General features: G+C 52.4%; 1 protein-coding gene across 1 annotated transcript in view; it reads left to right on the forward strand.

The window, feature by feature from the left end:
- Positions 1-25741, forward strand: part of VDR (vitamin D (1,25- dihydroxyvitamin D3) receptor) — a 60842-nt gene that overhangs the window by 8758 nt on the left and 26343 nt on the right. Inside the window, exons 2-3 of the mRNA XM_014959298.1 lie at positions 17415-17486; positions 18871-19021. Of these exons, the coding sequence (XP_014814784.1) occupies positions 17415-17486; positions 18871-19021 (223 nt within the window). The remainder of the gene's footprint in view (positions 1-17414; positions 17487-18870; positions 19022-25741) is intronic.

Genomic DNA, 25741 nt, shown 5'->3' on the forward strand with positions numbered 1-25741 from the left:
CATTGACTCAAATACAGATTTGGAATCTAAGATGGAACATAGTGAAATATACTGCACTGCAGAGGCCTGACATATGGAAGACCCATTTACTGTCCCACCTGAGCCTGAATTTTAGGCAAAACTGAAAGCAGACTACAGGCTCCCACTGATATAATATATAATTCATTTATTTTTAATTTGCCTTTTCTATCTCTGGCAATAGTGACTGAAGCATTTTGAAAGGGATGAGAGTAAATCTCCAGTATAACATCTTAAAATTCTGCTCTGGCAGAACAGCTTGGCATGCAGTCTCTATGGTGGCATATGTGTAGTTGCATAGAGAAAAGCATAAACCATTCAGATGTTTTTTAAGGAGAACACTTAACTAGCTGCCTTAATGCTGATATTTGTTTTTCCACTGAAATATGTTTTTTTTTTTCCATTAAAAAAAATCAGCTGTGTAACAAGCTGCTCTGGAAGTGTTTGCATATCATCTAAAGAAAGCATGTAGAGCTTATCCTGTATTTCCTCAAAAAAACCATAACTTTTGATTTCTGTCTTGATAAAGATTTCACTGATGTATGATGACTGGAAGTAATAATTGAAAGTGACTGCCAAAACTAATGCACTAATTCCTATCATAGCTGTAGGAAAATCCAGTAATAATTTCAGCTGTGATTTTAAAACTCTTCACAGAGTGAACATCCTTATGATGGCAACTTGAAGTACTGTATGCTGTTGGCCACTGGTAATTTCTTTGGTGAACAAGATATTTCTTACAGCAAAAATCTATTATAACCACTTGGCAGTAAAAAAAGTAATGGTAGAGGAACGGATCACAGTCAGTAGGTTTGGCCATGCCTTATTCTAGGCTACACCATGGGAGCACACAGGCTCCTTCTCCATCTGTTTTTGTAGTGGAACCCCAAAAATGTTGAGATTGCCGCCTTCCATTGGGTTGGTAGTGCAGGCAGAAGTCCTGTAAGGGAGAGCAAGCCTGAGTAATCGGCTGTGGAGGTCTGCTTTTGGTTGGTTTCAGTCTCAGGCCATCTTCTTACTGTTTCTGAGTCTTTGGGTAAAGACAGCACAGCATAGGATGTTAGCTCTCTGTAAGATGTAGCATATTATATTGCCAACTTGCAGCTCAGTACAAGCTGTACTGAAGTCAGCCTTTGAGGCCAGTCATTTCAGTCTAGACACATTGTTAGGGAGAAATTTGGCTATCGTTAATTGTATTTTTTTTTTTTAAAGACATGCAAATTCTGTCTTGTCTAAATAGAAAGCTTTGATTCCCTAACAAGGTGTGCTCTGTTTTGCATTCAATCTGCTAGGTATTTGAGCAATGGTTCAGCAGCAGCTTCTCTCAGAAACTCCTTTTGGAACTTGATGATTTGATGTCTCAGTTTCTAGATGACAGGGAAGCCAGGAAAATTTTTTCAGAGATAAATACCCTGATCCAGCGATGGAATGAGAAATCAAATGCCTACTTTTCAGAAGGGTATACTGCACCTCATGATCTGTAAGTTATCTTTCTGCACCTTGTCAGATCAGCTTGAATATTTATCTTCATGTTACAATTAATTGATTTCTGATTTTTGTTTTATGATTTTATTTTTTATTATGTAATTCCAAGCCTTGTATACAGTCAAATAATTGTGGTGATGCATACACACTCTGAAAAAGAAATTAAATGTGTAATTCGGAGTGTACCCACTTGCAGGTTCAGCAGAGGACCTGAGTACGTGATCAGGACTCACTTGTCATAGCTCTACATGTTCATATCAAAAATTATCCTTCTTTGGAGGAGGTATGATCCATGCTATAAAATCAACATCTGACGCTAAATCTGAAAGATAAAAGTGCTCTAATGCAGCATGCCCCAAAGTGGAAAGTGATCAGGCAATGTCTTTGGTTCTGGATTTGTTGCTGTTTTAATTAGCTTATAAAATGGACATAGGCCTCTTTCCATTTCCAAAAAAATCTGTTTGAACAGGGACACAAAAAAATGAAGAAATGTTTCCTAAGTAAATGAACTGGTGTAGGATTATAACTCCTACACTTGACCTAACAGTTGTTGATGAAATAGCAGCCACTACCACCTTTTCCCACCTTCGAGTGTTCAGAAGCGTTTGTTTAGTACAGTAAATGGCTTGATAGAAAATAAACTCTTTCATGGGAAACTTCTCAGTTAGTTATTTATTTATTCGCTGCAAAGGGGAGGAAAGGAGGTGATGTAGTGTGTAAATCTTTCCTAACATTAATGGTTTTGCCTTCAGGTAAAATAGTCTGAAAAGAAGTAGACTTATCCATGAAAAAAAGTTGTACTTCTCACCTTGGAGACTGATTAGTGAATGCTGAGAGTCACACAGGTTCTTCTGTTTTGTTTTTACTGTTATTTCCTTAGTTTGCCAAGTTTTCTGTAAAATCAATTATTTACTTTTAAGAGAGACACTGTAGTAAAATTGTTCAATAATTTAGTAGTACGTTTGGGAATTTTTGTTTTGTTTTATTTTTTTTATAAAAGGAAACAGCTATACTGCTGCTGTTGTAAGAAACAACAAAGATGATTTAGTGACCACACAGCAAAAAAAACCCCATAATTTTTCAGCAACTTTACCTTTTTGTTTATAGTACACAATTTTTCTGTGCTCTACTTCTTGATTGCAGAATCCTGCATCTGGAGAGAATGCAGTCTGTGCTTCAGGATATACCTCAGTGGCCTGTTATGAAGAGATTGCTTCTGGTAGATGGAGCTATAAGGAACATAATAGCACAGTATTTATACTTCACTGAAGGTAAAGCTGCAGGGTGGTTACTTGTTACTAGCACTCAAATGACTTCCACAGAATAACATAGGAAAAGGATTACGTTTTACCTCTAGGAAGGCATTTGGGCTCTGTAATACATGTCACACTTAGATATTCACAGCAGCTTCTGAATTCCTAAAATTTTATTTCCCTTAGTGGTGATAGAACACAACATAACACCTGTTTTCACTTCTCATGTCATGAATAAACAATTTGCTTAGGTATCTTAAAGGATGTTGTATGCTGCTGTGGCTGTTGTTTAAAGATCTAACTCAAGAAAAAGAACTTGCTTAATAAAAATTAAAATTATCAGTGCCCGAGAACTTTCTGATGCAGTCAGTTGTGTGTGTGAATGAGAGCTCTTGGTTCTAGACTTAGATGCACCTCGATGTTTCTGGCTGCTCATTACAGGTGAAGCAAAATGCCAAGTTGGACATATGGATTTTCTGATCTCTTTAAGGATTTGATTGAGGGCTGTGAAGTGCAGAGGCTGGGTGCTTCTGGGGCAACACTTTTGGACACAGAGCAAGACTGGTGGATAGGGGACAGTACTGAAGAACTTAGTGCAAGTGGAGGTGTTTTGGGGAGTCAATTTGGGGAACTGGATCTGTTTTCAGCAGTTTGACTAAATAAGATGAACTACCTTCCATGAAGTTCTTGTGAACAAGTCTGTTTAGCAATTGCCACTTTTAGATTTGGAATACATTTACAGTATTAAACAGTGTGCTAGGACTCAAATTGTATAATGCTCAGCACCATGATACCCAGGAGTTGGTTGGCAATATAATTGTACTATAAAGTCCACACAGATCTGGATTAAAAAAAAGCAAAAAAAAAGTAAAAAAAAAAAAAGTGATTAAAAAAACCAACCCCACAATACCTGGAACTTTTTTATCTGTCGATCTCCAAAGCAGTTTCCTTATTGCCAGGAATCCATGGTGCCCGTCCCAGGTGTCGGGACCCGCCGATGGGATTTCTGAGCCCTGGTTTTTCCCGGTCAGTGGGACAGCGGTGAGTGACTCCTCCACCTCGGACCAAAACCCTTGGCGGGGGTGTTGGTCATCTCCAGAGAGTTTTAGTGGGAAGCGTTTTGGGGCTGGAAGAGGTGAGTTAGGTTGAAAAAAGTGGGTTTTTTTTTAACACACAAAGCTTTTCTGCTCTGGAAAAGTGTGCCTTTTCCAAAGGCTTTTCACAGAATCACAGGATGGATGATCTCTCTGGAAATCATCTCCTCCAAGCCCTTCCCAGAGCAGGTCCCACCCAGAGCAGGTTGGATTCATCCAGGGTGGGGTTGAATGTCTCCAGAGAAGGAGACCCCACCACCTCTCTGGGCAGCCTCTTCCAGGGCTCTGCCACCCTCAAAGTCAAGAAGTTCCTACTCATGTTTAGGTGGAACTCCATATGTCCCAGTTTGTGCCTGTTCCCTCTTGTCCTGTCCCTGGGCACCACTGGAAAAAGACCAGCCCCATCCTCCTGACCTCCACCCTTGATGAGATCCCCCCTCAGCCTTCTCTTCTTCAGCCCCAAAAGCCCCAAGCCCCTCAGCCTTTCCTCCTAAGAGATGCTCCAGGCCCCTCATCATTGTAGCCCTCTGCTGTCCCCTCTCCAGCAGTTCCCTGTCCTTCTGGAACTGGGGAGCCCAGAACTGGTCCCAGTGCTCCAGCTGGGGCCTCCCCAGGGCAGAGCAGAGGGGCAGGATGACCTCCCTTGAGGTTCTCCATGCTCTTCCTGATGCCCCCCAGGATGCCATTGGCCTTCTTGGCCACCACATTGCTGGCTCCTAGGCATCCTGGTGTCCCCCAGGACTCCCAGGTCTTGTTCCCCAGAGCTGTTCTCCAGCAGGTCACCCTGCCAAAGTGTCTTCTCCAGGTTTTATGGGCTTTTTCCATCCCGGCCGCCTGGCTCGCGTAGGTGCCGTCTCAATTTCCCAACGCACGACACCTCCCACTTTCTCCAGCTTGTCCCGACTCGCTTGGGCAAGAAACCTCCCACCTTCGGGCTGGAGCCATGGGCAAAGGCAACTGGTGGTGGGGGCAAGCACCTATGGGGCAAGCTGGTGTCCTGTGTCACTTGCCACTCGCCACCGGGTGAGGGATGGGGCTTGGGGAGCCATGTGTCACCTCTGGTCTATAAAAGGTCTGTCACCTCTTCGCAGGGACGTGGAGAGTGCTGACACGGAGGGTTCCTCAGAAATAAGCCCCATAAACGTGCCCATTTCGCAGAAGGCAGATAAGATAGAGTCTATATTTAGAGCTGCTTTGTCGCGGGGGACAGGCGGTGTCCTCGGTGGGACCCCGAGCGTTGGCTCACCTTTGTGTCCCGGGAGGGGTCCTCCACGTGTGGGGCTTGAGGGCGATGCCCTGGGAAACACGGGCTGGGCAAAAACTCATGTTTCATCCATCCTCCTCCCCAGACGCCTTCATCCTTGTGTTTTTCTCCCCAGATTAAGAGAGATTGTTTTTTTTACTTCCATGCCCTGGCTTGCACCCAATGTGGGGACGGTGGGGACTAATTCCTGATGCTGACCATGTCTTTCTCTCATTTATAATGCCACTTACTGCCTGCCGTAATCCCAAATTCCTGGGAAATGGGCTGGGCGCCAGAGCTGGGTCTCTCTAAAACCAACAGGGAGTTGATACAGGGCTTGAACCCGGGGCCAGCCCCGGCTTGTGCTTCTTGGGGTGTTGATTTTAGGGGTGACTAACCCGTCACAAACCAAATCCTCTGTCACTTGCCGCTTCCCTGAGCACGGCTTTCTCCGTGTCGGTGCCTTTCTCCGCCCTAATAAACGAAATATCTCACAATTATTTAAGAAAATAAGGCAACTGGGTAGAAAAATCTCTAAATGGAGCCTCTCCACAAGCCTAGATGGGCTTTAAATATTAATTTTTTCCCCTTTTGTGGGAGGTTCTGGTTGCCACAAGGTGGATTTGGGCCTGCAGCTGCATATTTTGGGCCTTTTTTGCGGCGAAATAATCACAGTATCTTCTAGGTTGGAAGGGACCTTAAAGATCATCTTGTCCAACCGTCAATCTAAGGATTTCCTTAGATGATTTTGGGGTCCACCACTGGAGCTGCCAGGTGTCTCCTCCTGGGAACAACCTGGGTTGTTGGCCTCTGTCTCCTGGAATCCGAGTGAATTAGTTTATTATTTCAAAGGCCGCGGGAGCGCAGTCGGCGGCCTCAGAAGGGCTCTGGATTATTATTATTATTTTTCCACAGACGTTATGAGTTTGTGGATCCCGAGACCTTGGATTCTGGACTTAGGCCTGGGTCGGTGCCCTGCCAAGAGGAGCTGCTCTTCTGCAGCCCGAGTCTTGATATTTGAGCGCCTCTGGAGCGGCTCCTCCGGCTTTTAATGCACTTATTTCAAGCAAATTTGGGGGAATTCCTGTGTTTTAACATCTGACTCGGTCATTGTGGGTTTATCTGTGGCATTAAAAGGGGGTTTACGAGGTTTTTGCAGCCCTTCTGTCCTCTCCTGGGCACCCCAAAACAAGCTGGGAGCTGCTTCTACCCAAGGATGGACCTTCCACTCCTGACCCTTGCTCCAAGTCAAGGGGATGAAGGTTTAAACCTTCCTCTTCAGCCCAAGCTTCAGTTCCTCTCCCAAATCTGGGGCACATCTTCAGCAGGTCACTATTTCTATGCGGATTTGATGGTATTTGTGGCTTAATCAGCTCCGTTTCTACCAAAAAAAACCCCACAAACCGAGGGTTGATAAGATAAAGGACATATTTTCAGTATTTAAAGTTGTTGGAGTCCCTGCAAGATGGTGTATTCCGGGTGCGATTCCTCCCTCTGGTTCTTGCCACCTTCTTCGCCAGAACCTGTTTGAGGGTGTTTCGAAATAAGGGAGAAGCTCGGAAGGAGCTTGGTATTTGCCTCGTGCAGAGACATCTCCTCTCCCTCTGCCTTTTTTCTTCAATATATATATATTTATTAATTTTTTTTTCAATTAGGAGAAGAAAGGATTCCTTGGCTGCTCTCCCCACCCTGGGGGACACATGGTTTAGTGATGGTGTTTTTTTTTTTATCAGAGTTCGGTTGATGGTTGGACTAGATGATGGTAAAGGTCACTTCCAACCTAGATGATTCTATCTATGGGGTTCTAGGGGGGTGAGGTTCTGGGTGGCTCTAGGGGATGAGGTTCTAGGGGGATGAGGTCCTGGGAGGTTCTAGGGGGATGAGGTTCTGAAAGGTTCTATGATTAGCACCAGGAGGGAAACAAAGGCATTTGGAGTGAGGTGAGGGAGATGCTTGGAATCTCGGCGGGGTCCAGGTGATGTTAGGCATCACGGAGGGGAAGCATCAGTAGAAATAATGGCTCTTTCTGGATGCGTTGGGACTGAATCTTCCCTTTGACCTGTCCTCGCCGTGCCCCGCAATTAGCGGGGTGCAGGGGCGGTGATATCGGGGTGGAAATCGCGGTGACTAAAGCCCGAGGCAGAGTTTCCATTGGAAACACTTGCTCGGCAAAATAACCCTTGGAGATAAGAAGCGAAAAAACGTGAAAGGAGGAAAAGGCTGTCAGGTGCTGCTCCTGTCTGCAGTTAAAAAGGCCAAGCTGGAAGGTGGAGAGACATCTGCTGATGGTAATTTGGGGCTGGGTTTGGGTTACAGCACCTAAATGCGCTGGCGCAGCTGGGCTGGATTTCATTTCCGAGTCGTTTCTGCTCTTGGAAATGCTCTGTGCTTGGATCCTGCTGGATCCTCCTCCAGGGCTGGAGCCCCTCTGCTGGGAGGGGAGGCTGAAAGAGTTGGGGGGGTTTGGCCTGGAGAACAGAAGGCTCCAGGAAGACCTTGGAGCCCCTTCCAGTCCCTCAAGGGGCTCCAGGAAAGCTGGGGGGGACTCTTGATGAAGGAGGGGAGCCATGGGATGAGGGGGAAGGGTTTGACACTGAAAGAGGGGAGATGGAGCTGAGATGTGGGGAAGAACTTGTTTGGTGTGAGGGTGGTGAGAGCCTGGCCCAGGTTGGCCAGAGAAGCTGTGGCTGCCCCATCCCTGGAGGGGTTCAAGGCCAGGTTGGAGGGGGCTTGGGGCAACGTGGTCTCCTTGAAGATGTCCCAGCCATTGGAAGGGATGGAACTGGATGAGCTTTAAGGTCCCTTCCAACCCCAAACATTCTGTGATTCTGTGGCGATTCCACCACCTCCCTGGGTTGGCAAAGACCTTGAAGATCATCAAGTCCCACCATCAACCCACCACTGATCCATGGCCCTCAGCACCGGCTTTTAGATCCCTCTAGGGATGGTGTTTGGGGAGTGGAGCCACGGGACGAAGGGGTAGGGTTTTCAACCAAAAAATGGGAGATTGAGGTGGGATCTGGGGAAGAACTTCTTTGGTGTGAAGGTGATGAGAGCGTGGCCCAGGACACGGACCCTGCCCGTGGAGCTGATTATCTTTAAATTTCAGTGAAATCTTAGTGGGTGCAGTAACTGCTGGCTGGATGGGGAGCGGGGCCGAGCTATGAGAGCCTGGCCCAGGACACGGACCCTGCCCGTGGAGCTGATTATCTTTAAATTTCAGTGAAATCTTAGTGGGTGCAGTAACTGCTGGCTGGATGGGGAGCGGGGCCGAGCTGGTAAATCCGTGTTTGTTCATCCGTCTGAAAAGCAAACAAAGCTCTGCCGCTCCCGGCTCAGTGGCTACAGCCTGGGCTCCTTGGGAGGTGTTTTTTGTAGCCCCAGACTTGATTATTTTATTTTTTTTCTTTTTCCCTTCAATTTTCATTGATAACTTCCCATAACCAGCTCTTTTTTTTCACCCCTTGAGCAGGCTGCCCTACAGCCGAGCATCAGGCTGACCACAACTTCTTTCTTCTCCCCTTCCCCAGTTCATGATAAGCCATAAAATACAAAAAAAAAAAAAAAAAAAAAAATAGTGGGATTGACTCTTTTCTGTACTTTGTCTTTTTTTTTTTTTTTTTTTTTACCCCCTGAGCTAATGAATACTCAGGGCAGGGAGGATGCTGGCCGGGAACTGGCCTGTCCCAGGTCTCCTGGAGAAATGAGCAGGGAGTTCCGAAGGATCCAGGGGCTGGATCCTTCCTGTGAAGTGGCACTCCTTCACCCACTTTCCTGGGAATTTTGGAGGTGAATGATCCTCTTCCAGCAGCCACTTTGCCTCCTCGGTCCCAGGAGTGGGATAAAACTGGGTCTCCATGCTGGTGGCAGGCTGTGGTCCACAGTGGGAAGGAGTCTGTGGTGACCTCTTGGCTGATGTGTGAACCGTGCCCATACATTGGCTGTGTCTGGAGACCAGTTTTGACAAACAAGGGGACATTTAGGGACAAACACCCACAGCCCAAACCCCCCAGCTCCAACAGTGGTGGCCATCGGTGCCCTTGGGCGTTGAGATGCAGATGATCTGGAAAAAGCTGTGATGACCTGGCCAGGCTGGAGAGTTGGGTGAGAAAAACCTGATGAAGTTCAACCAGGGCAAGTGTAGGGTCCTGTCCCTGGGGAGAAATCACCCCCCCAGACCAGCACAGGTTGGGGGTGACCTGCTGGAAACCAGCTCTGAGAGAGAGATCTGGGAGTCCCGGGGGCCAACAGATTGCCCACAGGCCAGCGATGTGCCCTTCTGGCCAAGCAGGTCTCCTGGGGTGGCCAGTGGGTGTTCATCCTCCACCTCTGCTCTGCCCTGGGGAGGCCACAGCTGGAGACTGGGACCAGTTCTGGGTTCCCCCAGTTCAAGAAGGACTGGGAATTGCTGGAGAACTGCTCTGGCCGGGGGTTGGGGGGAGATGATCTCCAGAGGTCCCTTCCAACCAGCACCGGTCTGTGACCAAAACCTGTCAGAAGAAGGCCTGTCACCCAACCCGTGTCCTTCCTGAGCTCTCCATCCTGGTAGAGCTGCTACTGGGAGATGGTGGCCCGGTATGGGGTGCTACTGGGAAGGTTTTGGGGTAACCCAGCTGTGCTGGAGAGCTGGGAACGGGCTTGTGTCAATCCTCCCATCGGCCAAGATGATGAGGCACCATGTCTTTGGCTGCTGGGCTGGTCTAGAGGAACATCCATAAGCCCTTTCACAGCACGTGGTGAAGTGATATGTTGGGAAAAGTCGGCGTCTTCCAGGTTTTCCTTAATTGGAGGAAAAATTTCAATTTTTCCAGGTGCAGCGTAACTGGATTTGACTGTAATCAAGGTTTTTGGTGGTGCAGGCAGGTGCTTCTACCAGAACTTTAAGAGATGGGGTGGGGGGTGTCTGTGGGTGCTCCTTGAGTGCTCCTCTCTGTTATTAGCCTTATCAGTGGCCTCTGCTCCGGCGTGGGGTGTGCCAGGTTGGCTCATCCCGCTTGCCTCATCCCAAGACCTGACTCCTTGTCTGCAAAGCCTTGCGTCAAGTCTGGCCGGAGAAGGACGCCCAGTTGGGATGAGGCTCTTGGGCTGGGAACAATCCAAGACTGAGCCAAACGGTCCTTTTCCATCCTCTGAAAAGCCACGAAGGGAGGGAAGATGTGAAAAGGGAAGCTCTGCCAGCCTGTGCTAAAGTCACAGAATGACGTGGGGTTGGAAGGGACCTCTGGAGATCATCTAGTCCAACCCCTGGCCAGAGCAGGGTCACCCAGAGCAGGTTGGATTCAACCAGGGGGCATATGATTGTCTCCAGAGATGGAGATGGAGAACCCATCACCTCTCTGGGCAGCCTCTTTCAGGGCTCTGCCACCCTCAAAGTCAAGAAGTTCCTCCTCATGTTTAGGTGGAACTTCTTATGTTCCAGTTTGTGCCCGTTTCTTCTTGTCTTGTCACTGGGCACCAATGGAAAAGGAGGGGCCTCATCTTCCTGACCCCCACCCTTGATGAGATCCCCCCTCAGTCTTCTCTTCTCCAGCCCCAAAAGCCCCAAGTCCCTCAGCCTTTCCTCATCAGAGATGCTCCAGGCTCCTCACCATCCTCGTAGCCCTCTCCCGTGTGAAAAGTTGCTTTAATTTATTTCTTGAAGGAAGGTTTGAGACAGGACATGTCGCCCCCATAAAAATCCCCATGTTCAAGCCATCCAGGTGGCGGTGGGGTCCCCCTTGGCTGGTGGACGTGGGTGGGATGCTGCAGGGAACGCTCTTCTCCCTCTCTCTGATTTATTTCCTTCGTGGTTTGAAGTGACGAAGCATCGTGCCAGCGAGGAGTCAGGCTGGAGGCATTTTTTTTGATGCGCTGCCCGAGCCCTAATCTGGAGATCTTGTTTACTTCATTCCTTCCACTCAGGGGAACGGCACTCGGGAGTATTTGCTGCATTTTACCTGCACACCTAAGGATTTGTTGCCCAATTGGCAACGTGAGGTCCCGTAAATATCCTCGGCGGGTGCCCTGGTGGAGCCTGGAAAGGGCCAGGTGTTTTTATTCCTGCCTTTCCGCGCTGGTGGAGCTGCTGAGGGTTTGCATGAGGGTGATGTTCATCTCCCAGCCCTTCTCCCTACCTCCCTTGGCCCCTTTCCCGGGGGAAAACAGGCTTCTCCAGCGCTTCCCACCCCAGGGAATTGATGCAATTCCCAGCCCCCGGCTCCTGTCTCACATCAGGTGAGAGAATGAGTCCTTTGAGGAGCATCTGAGGGAGCTTTGGGGGTTCAACCTGGAGGAAAGGGGGCTGAGGGGAGACCTTCTGGCTCTCTCCAACTCCCTGGAAGGAGGGTGGAGAGAGGGGGGGGTCGGTCTCTTTTCCCAAGGAACGAGAGGAAGTGGCCTCATGTTGCGCCAGGGGAGGTGTAGGATGGATTTTAGGAAAAATTTCTTCACCATAGATGACCAATGTTCATCAACCATTGGGAGAGGCTGCCCAGGGAAGGGGTGGAGTCACCAAGAATGGTTCGGGTTGGAAGAGACCCCAAAGCACATCCAGTGCCACCCCCCTGCCCTGGACAGGGCCACCTCCCACCAGCCCAGGTTGCTCCAAGCCCCCTCCAACCTGGCCTTGAGCCCCTCCAGGGATGGGGCAGTCACAGCTTTCTGGGCAATCTGGGCCAGGCTCTCACCACCCTCACACCAAAGAAGTTCTTCCCCACATCTCAGCTCAATCTCCCCTCTTTCAGTGTCCAACCCTTCCCCCTCCTCCTATGGCTCCAACCCCTAAATACCACCCCTGGAGGGATCTAAAAGCTGGGCAGAGGGGGAGCTGAGGGACGTTGGTCAGTGGTGGACTTGGCAGTGGTGGGTTGATGATTTGACTTGATAACCCCTAAATACCACCCCTGGAGGGATCTAAAAGCTGGGCAGAGGGGGAGCTGAGGGACGTTGGTCAGTGGTGGACTTGGCAGTGGTGGGTTGATGATTTGACTTGATGATCCTAAAGGTTCCTTCCAGCCCAGATGATTTTCTGAAGCACATGGGTTAGTGGTGGGTTGATGGTTGGACTTGATGATCTTAAAGGTTCCTTCCAGCCCAGATGATTCTCCAAAGCACATCTGGCATCCTTAGACCTTCCTTGCACCCTGTTTGCTTGAGGACTCCTCATTGCACCTTTGGATGGGGGTCGCTGGAGGCATTTTCCAGCTCCCCAGTGTCCCTCTGACACCTTGTGGGGAGTGATTCCCTGTCCCCAAAAGAGTGGGGAAGGGCAGTTTTGCTGCGGCGGTGATCCTGGAACCCCAAGCCCAGGTGTTTGGGGGCTGGCTTGGGCATCCCCTCTCATCATGGTCTGGATGACGATGCCCCGTGATGCTGGAGGTGTGGGGTCACAACGTGACCCCAGGGGTCTAGTGAGAGCCCTGCTGGGCTGAGATGGGACCTGGTCTTGCTCTGTCAATCCTTATTTTCTATTTAGTTTTGTTTCCAGGGACGTGGCTGCTCGGGTGCCTGCTCCCAACTGCCTTACTGGGGAGCGCTGGTGGCCGTAATCGAGTTCAGCGTGTCCTCGGGCTGGTTCTCTCCCACACCACAAAGCCTTCAGGGAGCCCCTAAGTGCCTGGTCCCTCACCAGGAACAAGATTAACATCCTGTTCCTTAGAAAGAGGATTTATTTCTTTCTTTATGATTTTTTTTTAAAGTCTTTCTGACCTTCTCAAAACTCCTTCTGCTGCTCATGATGCAGCCAGACCCTCCCTCCCACACATGGACCTGTGTGTTTGTGGACTGGGATGGTCTGGGCTCTGCGGGGTGGGAATTATCACTCTTTGACGTGTTGCCTGGAGCCGAGGAACCTCCTTGGTCTGGGGGTGTCACAGAGGCTCCGGGAGGGTTTTTTCCATCTACTCAAATCGATGGGAGGAAGGGGGGTGGCATGAGGCAGCTCTGCCGTGTGTGAGCAGATGCATGAGCAGCTCTGAGGAACAAGACCTGGGAGTCCTGGTGGCCACCAGGATGCCTAGGAGCCAGCAATGTGGTGGCCAAGAAGGCCAATGGCATCCGGGGGGCATCAGGAAGAGTGTGAGCAGCAGGTGGAGGGAGGTCATCCTGCCCCTCTGCTCTACCCTGGGGAGGCCCCAGCTGGAGCACTGGGACCAGTTCTGGGCTCCCCAGTTCCAGAAGGACAGGGAACTGCTGGAGAGGGGACAGCAGAGGGCTACGAGGATGCTGAGGGGCCTGGAGCATCTCTCTGATGAGGAAAGGCTGAGGGACTTGGGGCTTTTTAGTCTGGAGAAGAGAAGACTGAGGGGGGATCTGATCAATGCTTAGAAATACTTCAAGGGTGGTGTCAGGAGGATGGGGCTGGTCTTTTTCCAGTGGTGCCCAGTGACAGGACAAGAGGAAATGGGCACAAAGTGGGACATAAGAAGTTCCATCTCAACATGAGGAGGAACATCTTGACTTTGAGAGTGGCAGAGCCCTGGAAGAGGCTGCCCAGAGAGGTGGTGGAGTCTCCTTCTCTGGAGACATTACAAATCCCCCCTGGATGAATCCAACCTGCTCTGGGTGGACCCGCTTTTGGTGGGGAGGTTGGACTGGATGATCTCCAGAGGTCCCTTCCAGCCCCATATGATTCTATGAGCATCGGGTCATAAATCGCCATCAGGTCTCCTTGCCCGGCTCCAGGAGGTGGCAACCACCCCAGATCTGGCAAAAAAGAAATATGTTCTAAATGGGTTTTTTGGACCTAAAAACAGAGATCCGAGGTGGCAAGATGGATCTGGCAGCACAGGGAGCTTCATCCTTCCTCCCCGGGGGGAGGCTGTCAATCCGCTGGCTCATAAATCTCATTTAAATCAGCCCCGTTCCCAGGGGCTCCCCAGACCTAAGGGAGGCAAATTATTTAATTGTCTTTTCTAAGATGGCAAAAAAAAAGGGGTTGGTCGTTGATGAATAGGGTGATTTGTAGCGCGGGGGAAGAGAGGGAGCCACGCGCCGTGCCGGAGGCTCCGCCGGAGCATCGGTGTGTTTTGACACGCCGAGAGGGGTGTTTAATTGAGGACGAGCCAGGAAAATAGTAAAAAAAAAAAAAAACCAAAAAACTCCTCCTTGCAAATGAATGGGTCTCTCCAAGCCCTGGCAGAACCCTCGGTAGCAAAATCAGAGCTGAGGTTTCACCCAGACTTCGGAAAGCAGCCCGTTCCTCTCGGGCGAAAATTGCTTTGGTTTCTCTTTTTATTTATTTTTATTGCTTTGGTTTTGCTTGGAAAATACACAAACCTCCCCAAAATTGCCTTTTGATGGAGCAACGAAGACACTGAGAAGGTGACAAATACTTCCAGGGTGTCGTAACAGCTAATTTTTCTGTGTCCTGGAAGCGGTTGACGATGTTCGTCGGCGAACGCCACGGGCTTCAAAGCCCCTCTAAGGAAATGTTTTTCTGGGAATTCTCAGCCGTTCCTGCCCTGGTTTGGTTTCTCCTTCCCCTTCCCCAAATTTTGGCAGAGCCTGAACCTCCTGGGGAGCCGTTGGCCCAACGCAAACCCGTGTCCTCACACCCTTGGCTGGACAAAAGCCTTGGGCTTCCTTCTGGTGGTTCTTTTGCTGGGAATTGGTGTTAAAATGTAGGGGTTTTTTTCTGGCTTTTTCAGGGAAAGCAAATGTAAAATGTGATTTTTGCACCGTTTTTAGCCCCCAGCGCTGGTTTCTGGCCCTGGTTTTGCCAGGGCTGGGGTGTTATTCGCAGCTCTGGCTACTGGTGTGGCCAGTGGAAGAAGGAAAGAGGTGTTTTGGTGCTGCTAGGAGGGGGAATCTGCCGCCGTGTGGCCACCAAAGGCGAGTGGCTGTGGCCACCACTGAGGGTCCTGGCCCAGAGCAGCCCTTGGAGACATCCCCCTGGGAAAGCAGCGCACAGTGGGGCTCCTGGATGCGGGATGAGGTTGGGATTCACCCCTGCTTGGCAGAAACCTGCTCCTGAGCACCCTCCCGAGCACCCATCTCCGTCCCACCAAGTTTTGGGGGTTGTAGGACACAGACAGCCCCCAGCAGGTTTCCCTTCCCAAGGGGATGGATTCCAGGAGCAGCTCCAAGAAGATCTCCCTTCCAAAAGGGATGGATTCCAGGAGCAGCCCCAAGAAGATCTCCCTTCCCAAAGGGGATGGATTCCAGGAACATCCCCAAGGTCTTCCTTCCCAAGGGGATGGATTCCAGGAGCATCCCCAAGAAGGTCTCCCTTCCCAAGGGGATGGATTCCAGGAGCACCGACAGCCACCACGTTCCAGGCCATGGCAAAACACCTGCCAAGCACCCAAACTGGAAGCTGCTCTGCTGGTCACCCAGGACATCTCTCTCCAGTGAGCAGCAGGGCTGCTTGTGGGTGAAGACCCTTTTGGGTGAAGAAGACCCTTGGGGAGACCTCAGAAAACCTTCTCCCCGCCACATGGGGCACCCTGATGCACCGTTTAATACTTCTCTAGGGCTTTGTGGTGCTCCTGACTCCACCACAGCTTTCCAGGACCATGTTTGGGGACGCTGCCACCTCCAGCATCATGGGACAGGATGGGGAAAGAAGGTGCTGGTGGCCACCAGCCAACCTCGGAGGGGTCTTCCCACCCCTCCTTCTGCAGCTCTCAATTGACAAAAGCAAGGGGTGACTTGGTCGTGGAGCATCCAACCTGGAAGCCGCTCTGCTGTTCCCCCAGGACATCTCTCTCCAGCGAGCAGGAGGGCTGCTTGTGGGTGAAAAAGACCCCTTGTGGGTGAAAAAGACCCTTTTTGGGTGAAGAAGACCCTTGTGGAGACCTCAGTGGTCTCCCTTCTCCCCGCCACACAGGGCACCCTGATGCAAAGCCCCTTCCAGCTGCGATTCCCACGTGGATGATGGCACCGCTTCAACCCACCACGTCTCTCCGGCTTCTTGGAAAAGGTTACTCAGCCCCTTCATGGAAGTGACGTGGGTGCACGGGGAGGAGTGAGCTCAGGAGTTTCCCTCCGCCCCCGGGAAAGGTCGCTCCCTCGTCAGACCTGACATTTTAGCCTTCACCTCTGGGAAGAAGCAAAAAACAATTGGTGTTAAAATTCTTGCAAGCAGACACCGGTTTTGAGGCTGGTCGTGGTGAAGTTGCAGGATAAATCCCAAGGTTTTCCCATCGTCTTGTTCCCAAGGCACCAAATCCCCGTGTGGGGCAGGAAAACTCAAATTCCAGATGGTCTTTTTGGGGGGGTTTGTACGGAGCTGTCACAGCAGCGAAGCTTGAAGGGCCCCAAGCTGCTGGTGGGATGGTAATTAGCAACCGGAGGCCTCAGCTGGGATGCTGTGGGTGATGAAGCAGCGGAGGAACCACCACGGTCAAGGCTAAAAGGTCTGGGAAAAGCTCACCTGGAGGAGACACTGTGGGGGGAGAAACCAGAACAAATAAACCAGCTTGGTGCTGGTGGCTGCAGGGAATAATAGAATCCTTGAGGTTGGAAGAAACCTTGAAGATCATTGAGTCCAACCATCAACCCACCACTGACCCATGGCCCTCAGCACCACATCTGCCCAGCTTTTAGATCCCTCCAGGGCTGGCGCTTGGGGAGTGGAGCCATAGGACGAGGGGGAAGGGTTTTCAACCAAAATTTGCGAGATTTAGGTGGGATCTGGAGAACTTCTTTGGTGTGAGGGTGGTGAGAGCCTGGCCCAGGTTGCCCCGAGAAGCTGTGGCTGCCCCGAGAAGCTGTGGCTGCCCCATCCCTGGAGGGGCTCAAGGCCAGGTTGGAGGGGGCTTGGAGCAACTTGGGCTGGTGGGAGGTGGCCCTGCCCAGGGCAGGGGGTGGCACTGGGCGGGGGGGACTTTGAGCTCCCTTCCCACCCAAACCAGTCCGTGATCCACGAGCAGATCTGAAGTGAAAGACAAAGTGACCCGAGGAGGGAGGAAAACACCCCCAGTCCCTGGTGTGCCACCTCCCTGCACACCTGAATTGTGAAATTTAAATTTATAGGGGGGGAAAAAAAATTAAATTATCAGCCGGGGTTGAACGGGGGGAGCTGAGCACCTCTTCCCCCCCCTGCCCTTGCTCCCCCCTCGGCCACCGCCTCTGCGTTGCCCGGGCTCCCTTGGCAACCTGCCGACTAGCCGGAGGTGGCCGTGGCTCTGTGATATCTCCTCCCCGTGTGGGAACCACACAAGTGGTCCCCGAGCTGACGAAGGCTATTTCGGGATCAACCCCACCCCCCCCCCTGCCCTGGGGCCACGGGCTGGGGGGAGGGGAGCAGTGGAACCCCCCTCTCCCCCTTTTGCCTCATCGCTCTCCTGAAGTTTTGGAGCTTTCTCCTGACCGTGTCTTCTCCTGTCCCTTGGGTTGCAGGTGGCTCCATGTCCCAGCTCCAGAGCTCCTGGGAAATGCACCAGCAGAACGGGGCATATCTTCCAGATCCAGGTAAAGGATAACCCCCCTGGGCAGAAAAACCTTCTTTTTGGGGGTTTGTTTTTTCCTGGGAGCTTTCTCCAAGCCCTGTTGCCGACTTGACCCCCCTCTAAAGGAGCGAGAAGCAAAACTGTGCTCAATTTTGGGGTGAAACCAAGATGGGGAGGACTCCAAGCTCAGAGCCGCTTTTCCCTGGCACGGGGGGGAGGTCAAGAGGCTTGACTTGGGATCAAGCCGTGGGGTCAGAGATTTTAGACTTGTCCTAACTTTAGGATTATCCAAATTTTAGGTTTGGAGGGTTGTCCTCTTGATTTTATCTTTTTTTTTTTTCTTTTTCTGAACTCCTTTTGGCTCCAGACTCCCCATCCGGAGTTACGGAGCGACTGATAAAGAATATTTTACAGGGGACCATCCCCAGCACCAACCCCAAACCAGCCCCAGCAGTTGCCTCTTGAGGAAGAATTTAGCCCTCCCTAAAACAATAAAAAGCTCTCGAATCAGCTTAAAATGTCTCGCCCTGAGAGAAAGGGGTAACTCCGCGGGGGGAAACTGAGGCACGAGAGGTGACTCGCAGGGCGAGGGGAGGGATGAGCACAGCCCAAGAAAAAAATGCACCTTGGTGTTATTTACCCACATTTGGCGCCAGGAAAACCTTATTTTCCTTATTTCCTTTATTTTCCCTGTGCTTTTAGATACTCAGGCAGCCAGATTTCTCCCGGGGGCGACGGTGAACGGGGGAAAGTCAATGAAAAGTTCTGTTTTAATATTCATTTCTGCCTTAGGAGCCCTTTTTCCTCCCTCCCTTGTTTACGTCCCCGCTGAGGATTATTATTTTCGTTTTAAATGGCATCGGGGGATTTCTCTCGCTGGCGGGAACGTGCCAGTGCCGCTTCCTCCCCCCCCCAACCCTGGGGATGGGGGGCGGGAAATTCTGTGCTGGTGCCCGGGCGGCGTGACCTCGTTCCCTGTGGTTTTACCGGCAATTCTGGTCCTTTTGAGACTTTCTGAAAACAAACATGAAGGAGTCGGGAGGGGGAAACCCCCCCCGGGGTTTGGGATGGGTGATGGGAATCCTCTCACCAACCTCTCACCTCTCACAGGGTGCTCTGGGGGGTTTTAAGGCTGGGGGGGGTGGTGGGAAAAAAAGTGGGGGATGAGTCCTGGTTTTACTGGGTGAAATGTGGCCACGTATTAAAAACAAGCCACAACCTGCTTTTTGGTGGTGTTGGTGCCCAGAGCCCAAGGGCACGAAGAAGTTTCTCTTGCCAAATGGCGTGGAAGCCAAGGAGAAACACTTTATTTGCTTCTGATTTGCTTTTTTTTTTTTAAAAAAAAAAAAAAAAGGGCTGTAACAGCTTTACACGATAAACACCTGGTTCTCTCTCTGCTCCCCCAGACATGGAGACCGTGGCCGCCAGCACATCCCTGCCCGACCCGGCCACCGACTTCGACAGGAACGTGCCCCGCATCTGCGGCGTCTGCGGGGACCGAGCCACCGGCTTCCACTTCAACGCCATGACCTGCGAGGGCTGCAAGGGCTTCTTCAGGTGAGGGAGGGGCTCTGGGGAGGAGGAATCACAGAATCACAGACTGGTTTGGATGGGAAGGGACCTTAAAGCCCACCCAGTGCCACCCCTCTGCCCTGGGCAGGGACACCTCCCACCAGCCCAGGTTGCTCCAAGCCCCCTCCAACCTGGCCTTGAGCCCCTCCAGGGATGGGGCAGCCACAGCTTCTCTGGCCAACCTGGGCCAGGCTCTCACCACCCTCACACCAAGGAAGTTCTCCCTGAGACCTCACCTAAATCTTCCATTTTTTGGTTAACAACCCTTCACTCTCATCCTATGGCTCCACTCCCTGGAGGGATCTAAAAGCCGGTGCTGAGGGCTGTGGGTCAGTGGAGGGTTGGGCCGTGGTGGCTTGATGGTTGGTCTTGATGAACATGAAGGGAAGTGGTGGAATCGCCATGGAATCACAGAACATTTTGGGTTGGAAAGGACCTTAAAGCTCATCCAGTTCCATCCCTTCCAATGGCTGGGACATCTTCAAGGAGACCACGTTGCCCCAAGCCCCCTCCAACCTGGCCTTGAACCCCTCCAGGGATGGGGCAGCCACAGCTTCTCTGGCCAACCTGGGCCAGGCTCTCACCACCCTCACACCAAACAAGTTCTTCCCCACATCTCAGCTCCATCTCCCCTCTTTCAGTGTCAAACCCTTCCCCCTCATCCCATGGCTCCCCTCCTTCATCAAGAGTCCCCCCCAGCTTTCCTGGAGCCCCTTGAGGGACTGGAAGGGGCTCCAAGGTCTTCCCGGAGCCTTCTGTTCTCCAGGCTGAACCCCTCCAACTCTCTCAGCCCCCCCTCCCAGCAGAGGGGCTCCAGCCCTCCCAGCATCTCCGGGGCCTCCTCTGGCCCCGCTCCAACAGCTCCGTGTCCTTGGGACATTGGTGGCCCCAGAGCTGGAGGCAGCACTTGGTTGGGGATCCCCATAGGGACAGAATCCCCCTCCTCAACCTGTTGGCCACGGTGCTGGAGATGCTGGCCATGGGGCTGGGGGTGCAGCCCAGGTTACCTGTGGCTTTCTGGGCTCCTGTGGAACTTCTCACCCCACAAGACCCCCAAATCCTTCTCCTCGGGGGCTGCTCCCAGGCCATTCTCTGCCCAGCCTGGACTTGCAGACACCCGCAGATCTCGATAACGGCCGGATGGCAAACTATTTCCCTTCTTGTGCCACCCGGCTACTGGGAAACAGGTTGTTTTTCCCTCTAGACAGAGATTTCCATCTGTCTGGGATCCTTACAGAGCTGCACGGGTAGGAGTGTAAGAGCCTCTGGCACCCTACGGAGGGGAAAAATAAACCTGAAAATAGCAACCTTTGAAAACTAAACATGATACCACGGCCACAAACCTCTTTATTTTTTAAGGCAAGCTGCCTCTGAAGCTCTGAGCACTTGTCCACGGGCGGGGATGTATGGGGTCTCTGCCCATTTGCCCAAAATCAGCCACTTTCACTCACAACTCTTCTTTTTTTGGGGAGGATTAAACTACATTTAGGCTGTACGTCCAGCTTGCTTGAGGCTTTTTCCCCCGGTGGGATGGCGGTCTGGATGGTCTAAACATCCCCGAAAGCTCCCGGGGTCCCCAAATCTGGGGATTTTGGGGTTTTGGGGGGGGGTTGTGGATTTTTATCAGCGATTTGTTTTTCCCACCCCTCCACCCGTCCCCGTGGGAGTTCCCGGCGAGAGAATGACTAATTGCTGGCAAAACGAAGGGAGATAACGAGGGACTGGGAGGGGGAAAAGCCTTGCTCAAGTCCGAGGAGGGATGAGCCACCGTGGCCCGGGCGGCTACGGGATTGCGAGCCCCGTAGCCCACGTTTTTATACCACAAACCCGGGCTCTTACGGCAACCGGAGCATGAACTTTGGCAGTGGAGTCACAGCTCCTCCTCTCGCAGGAATTTCGGGGCCAAAATGGGGTGGTTTTTTTTGTTGTTTTGTGTTGTTTTTTTTTTCACATACCGAGAGCTGGTTTCGAAGGGGGCGGCTCGGAAGCCCGGCCAACCTGAGGGACAACATTTTCCTCAATTAACCGCCGCTAAATGAGTAACTCCTCATCCAGGTGCTCTCAGGGCTGGTGTCCCTGACCCTTCCCCGTTCCTGGGGTGGCCCCAGAGGGAACAGTTTGGCTTTTGGCCTCCAGAACGGCCAGTGATGGTTGAAGAACCTTTCTTGGGCGCCGTGTGGCTCTTCTGGCTCCTGCGTTTCCCCGTCCCTCGTGTCGCACACCGATGTGGTTGTGCAAGACGTGCAAAGGGTGGTGGTATTTCAGAGCAGACATCTTCATGATGGGAAAAGCCCTCACCCTCAGCTCGCCCTTCACGCCCCATAGAAAGCCTTTATTTCAATGTAAGGCTCTAACTGCTTTTTTTGGTTTTCCATCATCTTCTCCAGGCACGTTCTCCCTGAGACAGGTCTTGGTGCGTTCCCTCTTGCTTGTTTACGTCCCATTTTCAATCTCTGGATTAATTAATGCTTGCTGCTGGCAGGGTATCCAAGTGCTTTGTGCATTAAGGGAGAGCGGCGCTGCCCCGGGAGAGCCCGGACCCCCAAAACTCTCCCAGAACAGCTCTGCACCCCTTTGCTGGCACCGTGGCTTTGAGAACGGGCTGTGCTTGTGTGTGATCATTGGTTTTCAGCTTCCAGGGCCACCTCCCACCAGCCCAGGTTGCGCCAAGCCCCCTCCAACCTTGGCCTTGAACCCCTCCAGGGATGGGGCAGCCACAGCTTCTCTGGCCAGCCTGGGCCAGGCTCTCACCACCCTCACCCCAAAGAAGTTCTTCCCCAGATCCCACCTCAATCTCCCATTTTTTGGTTGAAAACCCTTCCCCCTCGTCCTATGGCTCCACTCCCCAAACACCATCCCTAGAGGGATCTAAAAGCCGGTGCTGAGGGCTATGGGGCAGAGGTGGGTTGGGCAGTGGTGGGTTGATGGTTGGGCTTGATAATCTTCAAGGTCTTTTCCAACCCAGGGAAGTGGTGGAATCACCACAGAATCACAGAACGTTTTGAGGTGGGAGGGACGTTAAAGCTCATCCAGCTCCAAACCCCAGGACACCTCCCACCAGACCAGGTTGCCCAAAGCCCCCTCCAACCTGGCCTTGAACCCCTCCAGGGATGGGGCAGCCACAGCTTCTCTGGCCAGCCTGGGCCAGGCTCTCACCACCCTCACACCAAACAAGTTCTTCCCCAGATCCCACCTCAATCTCCCAATTTTTGGTTGAAAACCCTCCTCCCTCGTCCCATCACTCCCCTCTCTCATTAAGAGCCCCCCCCATCTCTCCTGGAGCCCCTTGAGGGACTGGAAGGGGCTCCAAGGTCTTCCTGGAGCCTTCTGTTCTCCAGGCTGAACCCCTCCAACTCTCTCAGCCCCCCCTCCCAGCAGAGGGGCTCCAGCCCTCCCAGCATCTCCGGGGCCTCCTCTGGCCCCGCTCCAACAGCTCCGTGTCCTTGGGACATTGGTGGCCCCAGAGCTGGAGGCAGCACTGCGGGGGGACTCTCCCTAGAGGGGCAGAGACATCCCTTGGTCTCCTTCATGAGCTGGGCTGAGACTGGTCCCCGTGTTCCCGGGGCCCTGTAGCAGAGGGATGCCGCAAAATGACAGCCTGAGCTTTGCTGAGGGGTCTGGAGGACCTCCTGGTGGGTTCCTGGGTGATGGAGTTGATAAGTTTTGGGGGAGAAGATCCCTCCGTCCTGTCTGCATCCCTGCATCTCCCACTCCTGCCATCCTCCCCCTGTTCTTTGCCCTCTTCTACATGAAAATTTTCAAATCTATCCATCCTAGGGGTCTCTAAAGCCCTCCTGGTGGGTCTCACCTCCCTTGGGGACGTATCGGCGTGACACGATTCCCCAGTGTGCATCACCCCCAGGAGGTTCTGGGTTTAATGACCCCATAAAGGGCATTACGAATTTATTGGCACCTCTGGGTGCTCAGACAGGCACGTAGCCCTCAGCACAACCAGGCACGGGGCAACCTTTGGCCGTTGGCTTCCAAGCCCAGTGTTTACTAACGATGCCAAGGGCAACAGGAGCCTTTTTACCCGAGCTCTGCTGTTTGCTCAGGAGCTCTTAAAAAGCAGCTAAGCCAGCATGATTTATCCTGCTCAGTCTTGGCTGAAGCCTCCAGGCTTTCTCTAGTCCTTTCTCTGCTCCCCGGTTTTCCCCTCCGTGTGATGACACGGGGCGTTAATCGCTTGGAAGAGCGCCGGGTGTTTCAAAACTTCTCCAGTCCCCACCCATCCTGTCTGCATCTCCCACTCCTGCCATCCTCCCCCATTCTTTGCAGTCTTCTATGTGAAACCTTTAAAATAAATCCATCCTAGGGGTCTCTAGAGCTATTTCAGGTCAAGGTGCGGTTGTCTGGAGGGTTTCTGGGGGATGGAGTTGATAGGATTTGGGGGAGAAGATCCCTCCATCCTGTCTGCATCCCTGCATCTCCCACTCCTGCCATCCTCCCCCTGTTCTTTGCCCTCTTCTACATGCAAATTTTAAAATAAATCCATCCCAGGGGTCTCTAAAGCTCTTTAGGGGCAAGGTGATGTTGTCTGGAGGGCTCCTGGGGTCAAACTGGGGGTTGGAGCTGGTAGGATCTGGGGGAGAAGATCCACCCATTCCTGTATCTCTCACTCCTGCCATCCTCCCCCGGTTCCTCACCATCTTCTATGTGACAATTTTAAAACAGATCCATCCTGGGGGTCTCTAAAGCTATTTCAGGGCAAGGTGCTGTTGTCTGGAGGGTTCCTGGGGTCAAACTGGGGAACAGAGCTGGTAGGATTTGGGGGAGAAGATCCAAAACGTGTCTCAGCTCTGCTCCTGACCTTGTCTTGTCTGTCGTCATACTGAGGGGCTTCTCTGGGAGCCTCTGGGGGTGTAATAGGGGAGAAATGGGATTATTCTACCCCAAACAGCTTGGGATGGCTATTCCAGGTGGTTCTTCTGCAGCCTTTGGGGATAAAACCCTTACTTGTGTCTTCTCCACGTGGTGGGCGACGGAGGGGACGTGCCAGGAAGGTCACCACGGGGTCTGGTGATGAGCAGGGCAGCTTCCAGGGAACATTATCTCCCAGGGGCCACGAATGGGAAAGTCGTGGCTATCAAGAACCCTGTCTGGCTACCAAGAAAAACCTCAGAAGGGGTCACTCTGAAGAACGGTGGAGGGGGAGGATGGAGCCCAGCACTAACACCCGCCACGTGGTACGGGTCTGGGCCCTGGGGCTGCAATCCACCATCTGGTTTTTGTGTAACTTCGCCTTTCTGATAACTTTAAAAGCCGTGTCACGGAGGCACTGGGGTTCGCTGGTTCCCCGGCGGGGGGGGCTCGGGGTGAGGTGGCCATCGGGCACGTGTCTGCTGAGGATGGAGCTTTGCTGCGCTCAGGGGGTGGTTGATGATCAGGGGGTTTGGCTTCATGGAGGTTGGAGTGGGAAGGGACGTCTGGAGATCATCTCCCCTCAACCCCCAGCCAGAGCAGGGTCACCCAGAGCAGGTTGGATTCATCTGGGGGGGTTTGGAATCTCTCCAGAGCAGGAGACCCCTCCCCCCCTCTAGGCAGCCTCTTCCAGGGCTCTGCCACCCTCAAAGTCAAGAAGTTCCTCCTCATGTTGAGATGGAACTTCCCATGTCCCAGTTTGTGCCCGTTGCTCCTTTTCCTCTCACTGGGCACCACTGGGAAGAGTCTGGCCCCATCCTCTTGCCCCCAACCCCTCAGATATTGCTCAGTATCGATGAGACCCCCCTCAGCCTTCTCTTCTCCAGCTGAACAGCCCCAGGTCCCTCAGCCTTTCCCCAGCAGAGAGATGCTCCCATCCCTCATCTTCCTCATCATCCTCCTCTGGACTGTCTCCAGCAGTTCCCTGTCCTTCTTGAACTGGGGGAGCCCAGAACTGGTCCCAGTCTCTATCTGGGGCCTCCCCAGGCTAGGGCAGAGGTGGGGGATGATTTCCCTCCACCCACTGGCTGCTCCAGGAGACCTTCTTGGCCACAGGGGCACATCGCTGGCCTGTAGGCAACCAACCTGTTGTCCCACCAGGACTCCCAGTTCCCTCTCTCAGAGCTGGTTTCTAGAAGGTCCTTGGCACACCTTGGCCAGAAGGGCACATCGCTGGCCTGTGGGCAACCAACCTGTTGTCCCACCAGGACTCCCAGTTCCCTCTCTCAGAGCTGGTTTCTAGAAGGTCCTTGGCACACCTTGGCCAGAAGGGCACATCGCTGGCCTGTGGGCAACCAACCTGTTGTCCCACCAGGACTCCCATGGCTTGTGGGGCTGGATTTAGGCAAATCCCACTCCTGGCTGTGATGGGGATCCATGGAGCCAAGTACCCAGAGGGGTTCTTTGTGCCCCCACGAGTGATGGACGTGATCCCATGCTTGGCCATACTCAATGTGCACGTGGCCAGGGGTTCTGTTGGGGACCCCATCCCCATTTTTTGTCCCCCTCCCCAGCCACCAGGTAAAACCGCCCCGTCCCTGGGAGCCCCTCCGTTCCCCAGGGTGTCCCTGCCCCCCCCCGTTTGCTCCCGGTCGCGTCAGCGCAGGGAGGGATCTCATTATTTTTAACCTTCTCCAACCAGCCTCGGCCACTTAAATGAGCCTTGAAATGGCCAGTTGGGGAGATTTATAAAAATACACCGGAGCCAGACGGCGTGAGCTCCCGCTGGGGTGGGGGGGAGAGAGGGGGCCGTTCCTCTGCCCCACTGGTGTAACTGGGAGTGTG

The sequence above is a fragment of the Calidris pugnax genome, unplaced genomic scaffold (assembly GCF_001431845.1).
Source record: "Calidris pugnax isolate Ruff unplaced genomic scaffold, ASM143184v1 scaffold324, whole genome shotgun sequence".
In the NCBI taxonomy this organism is placed as follows: Eukaryota; Metazoa; Chordata; class Aves; order Charadriiformes; family Scolopacidae; genus Calidris; species Calidris pugnax.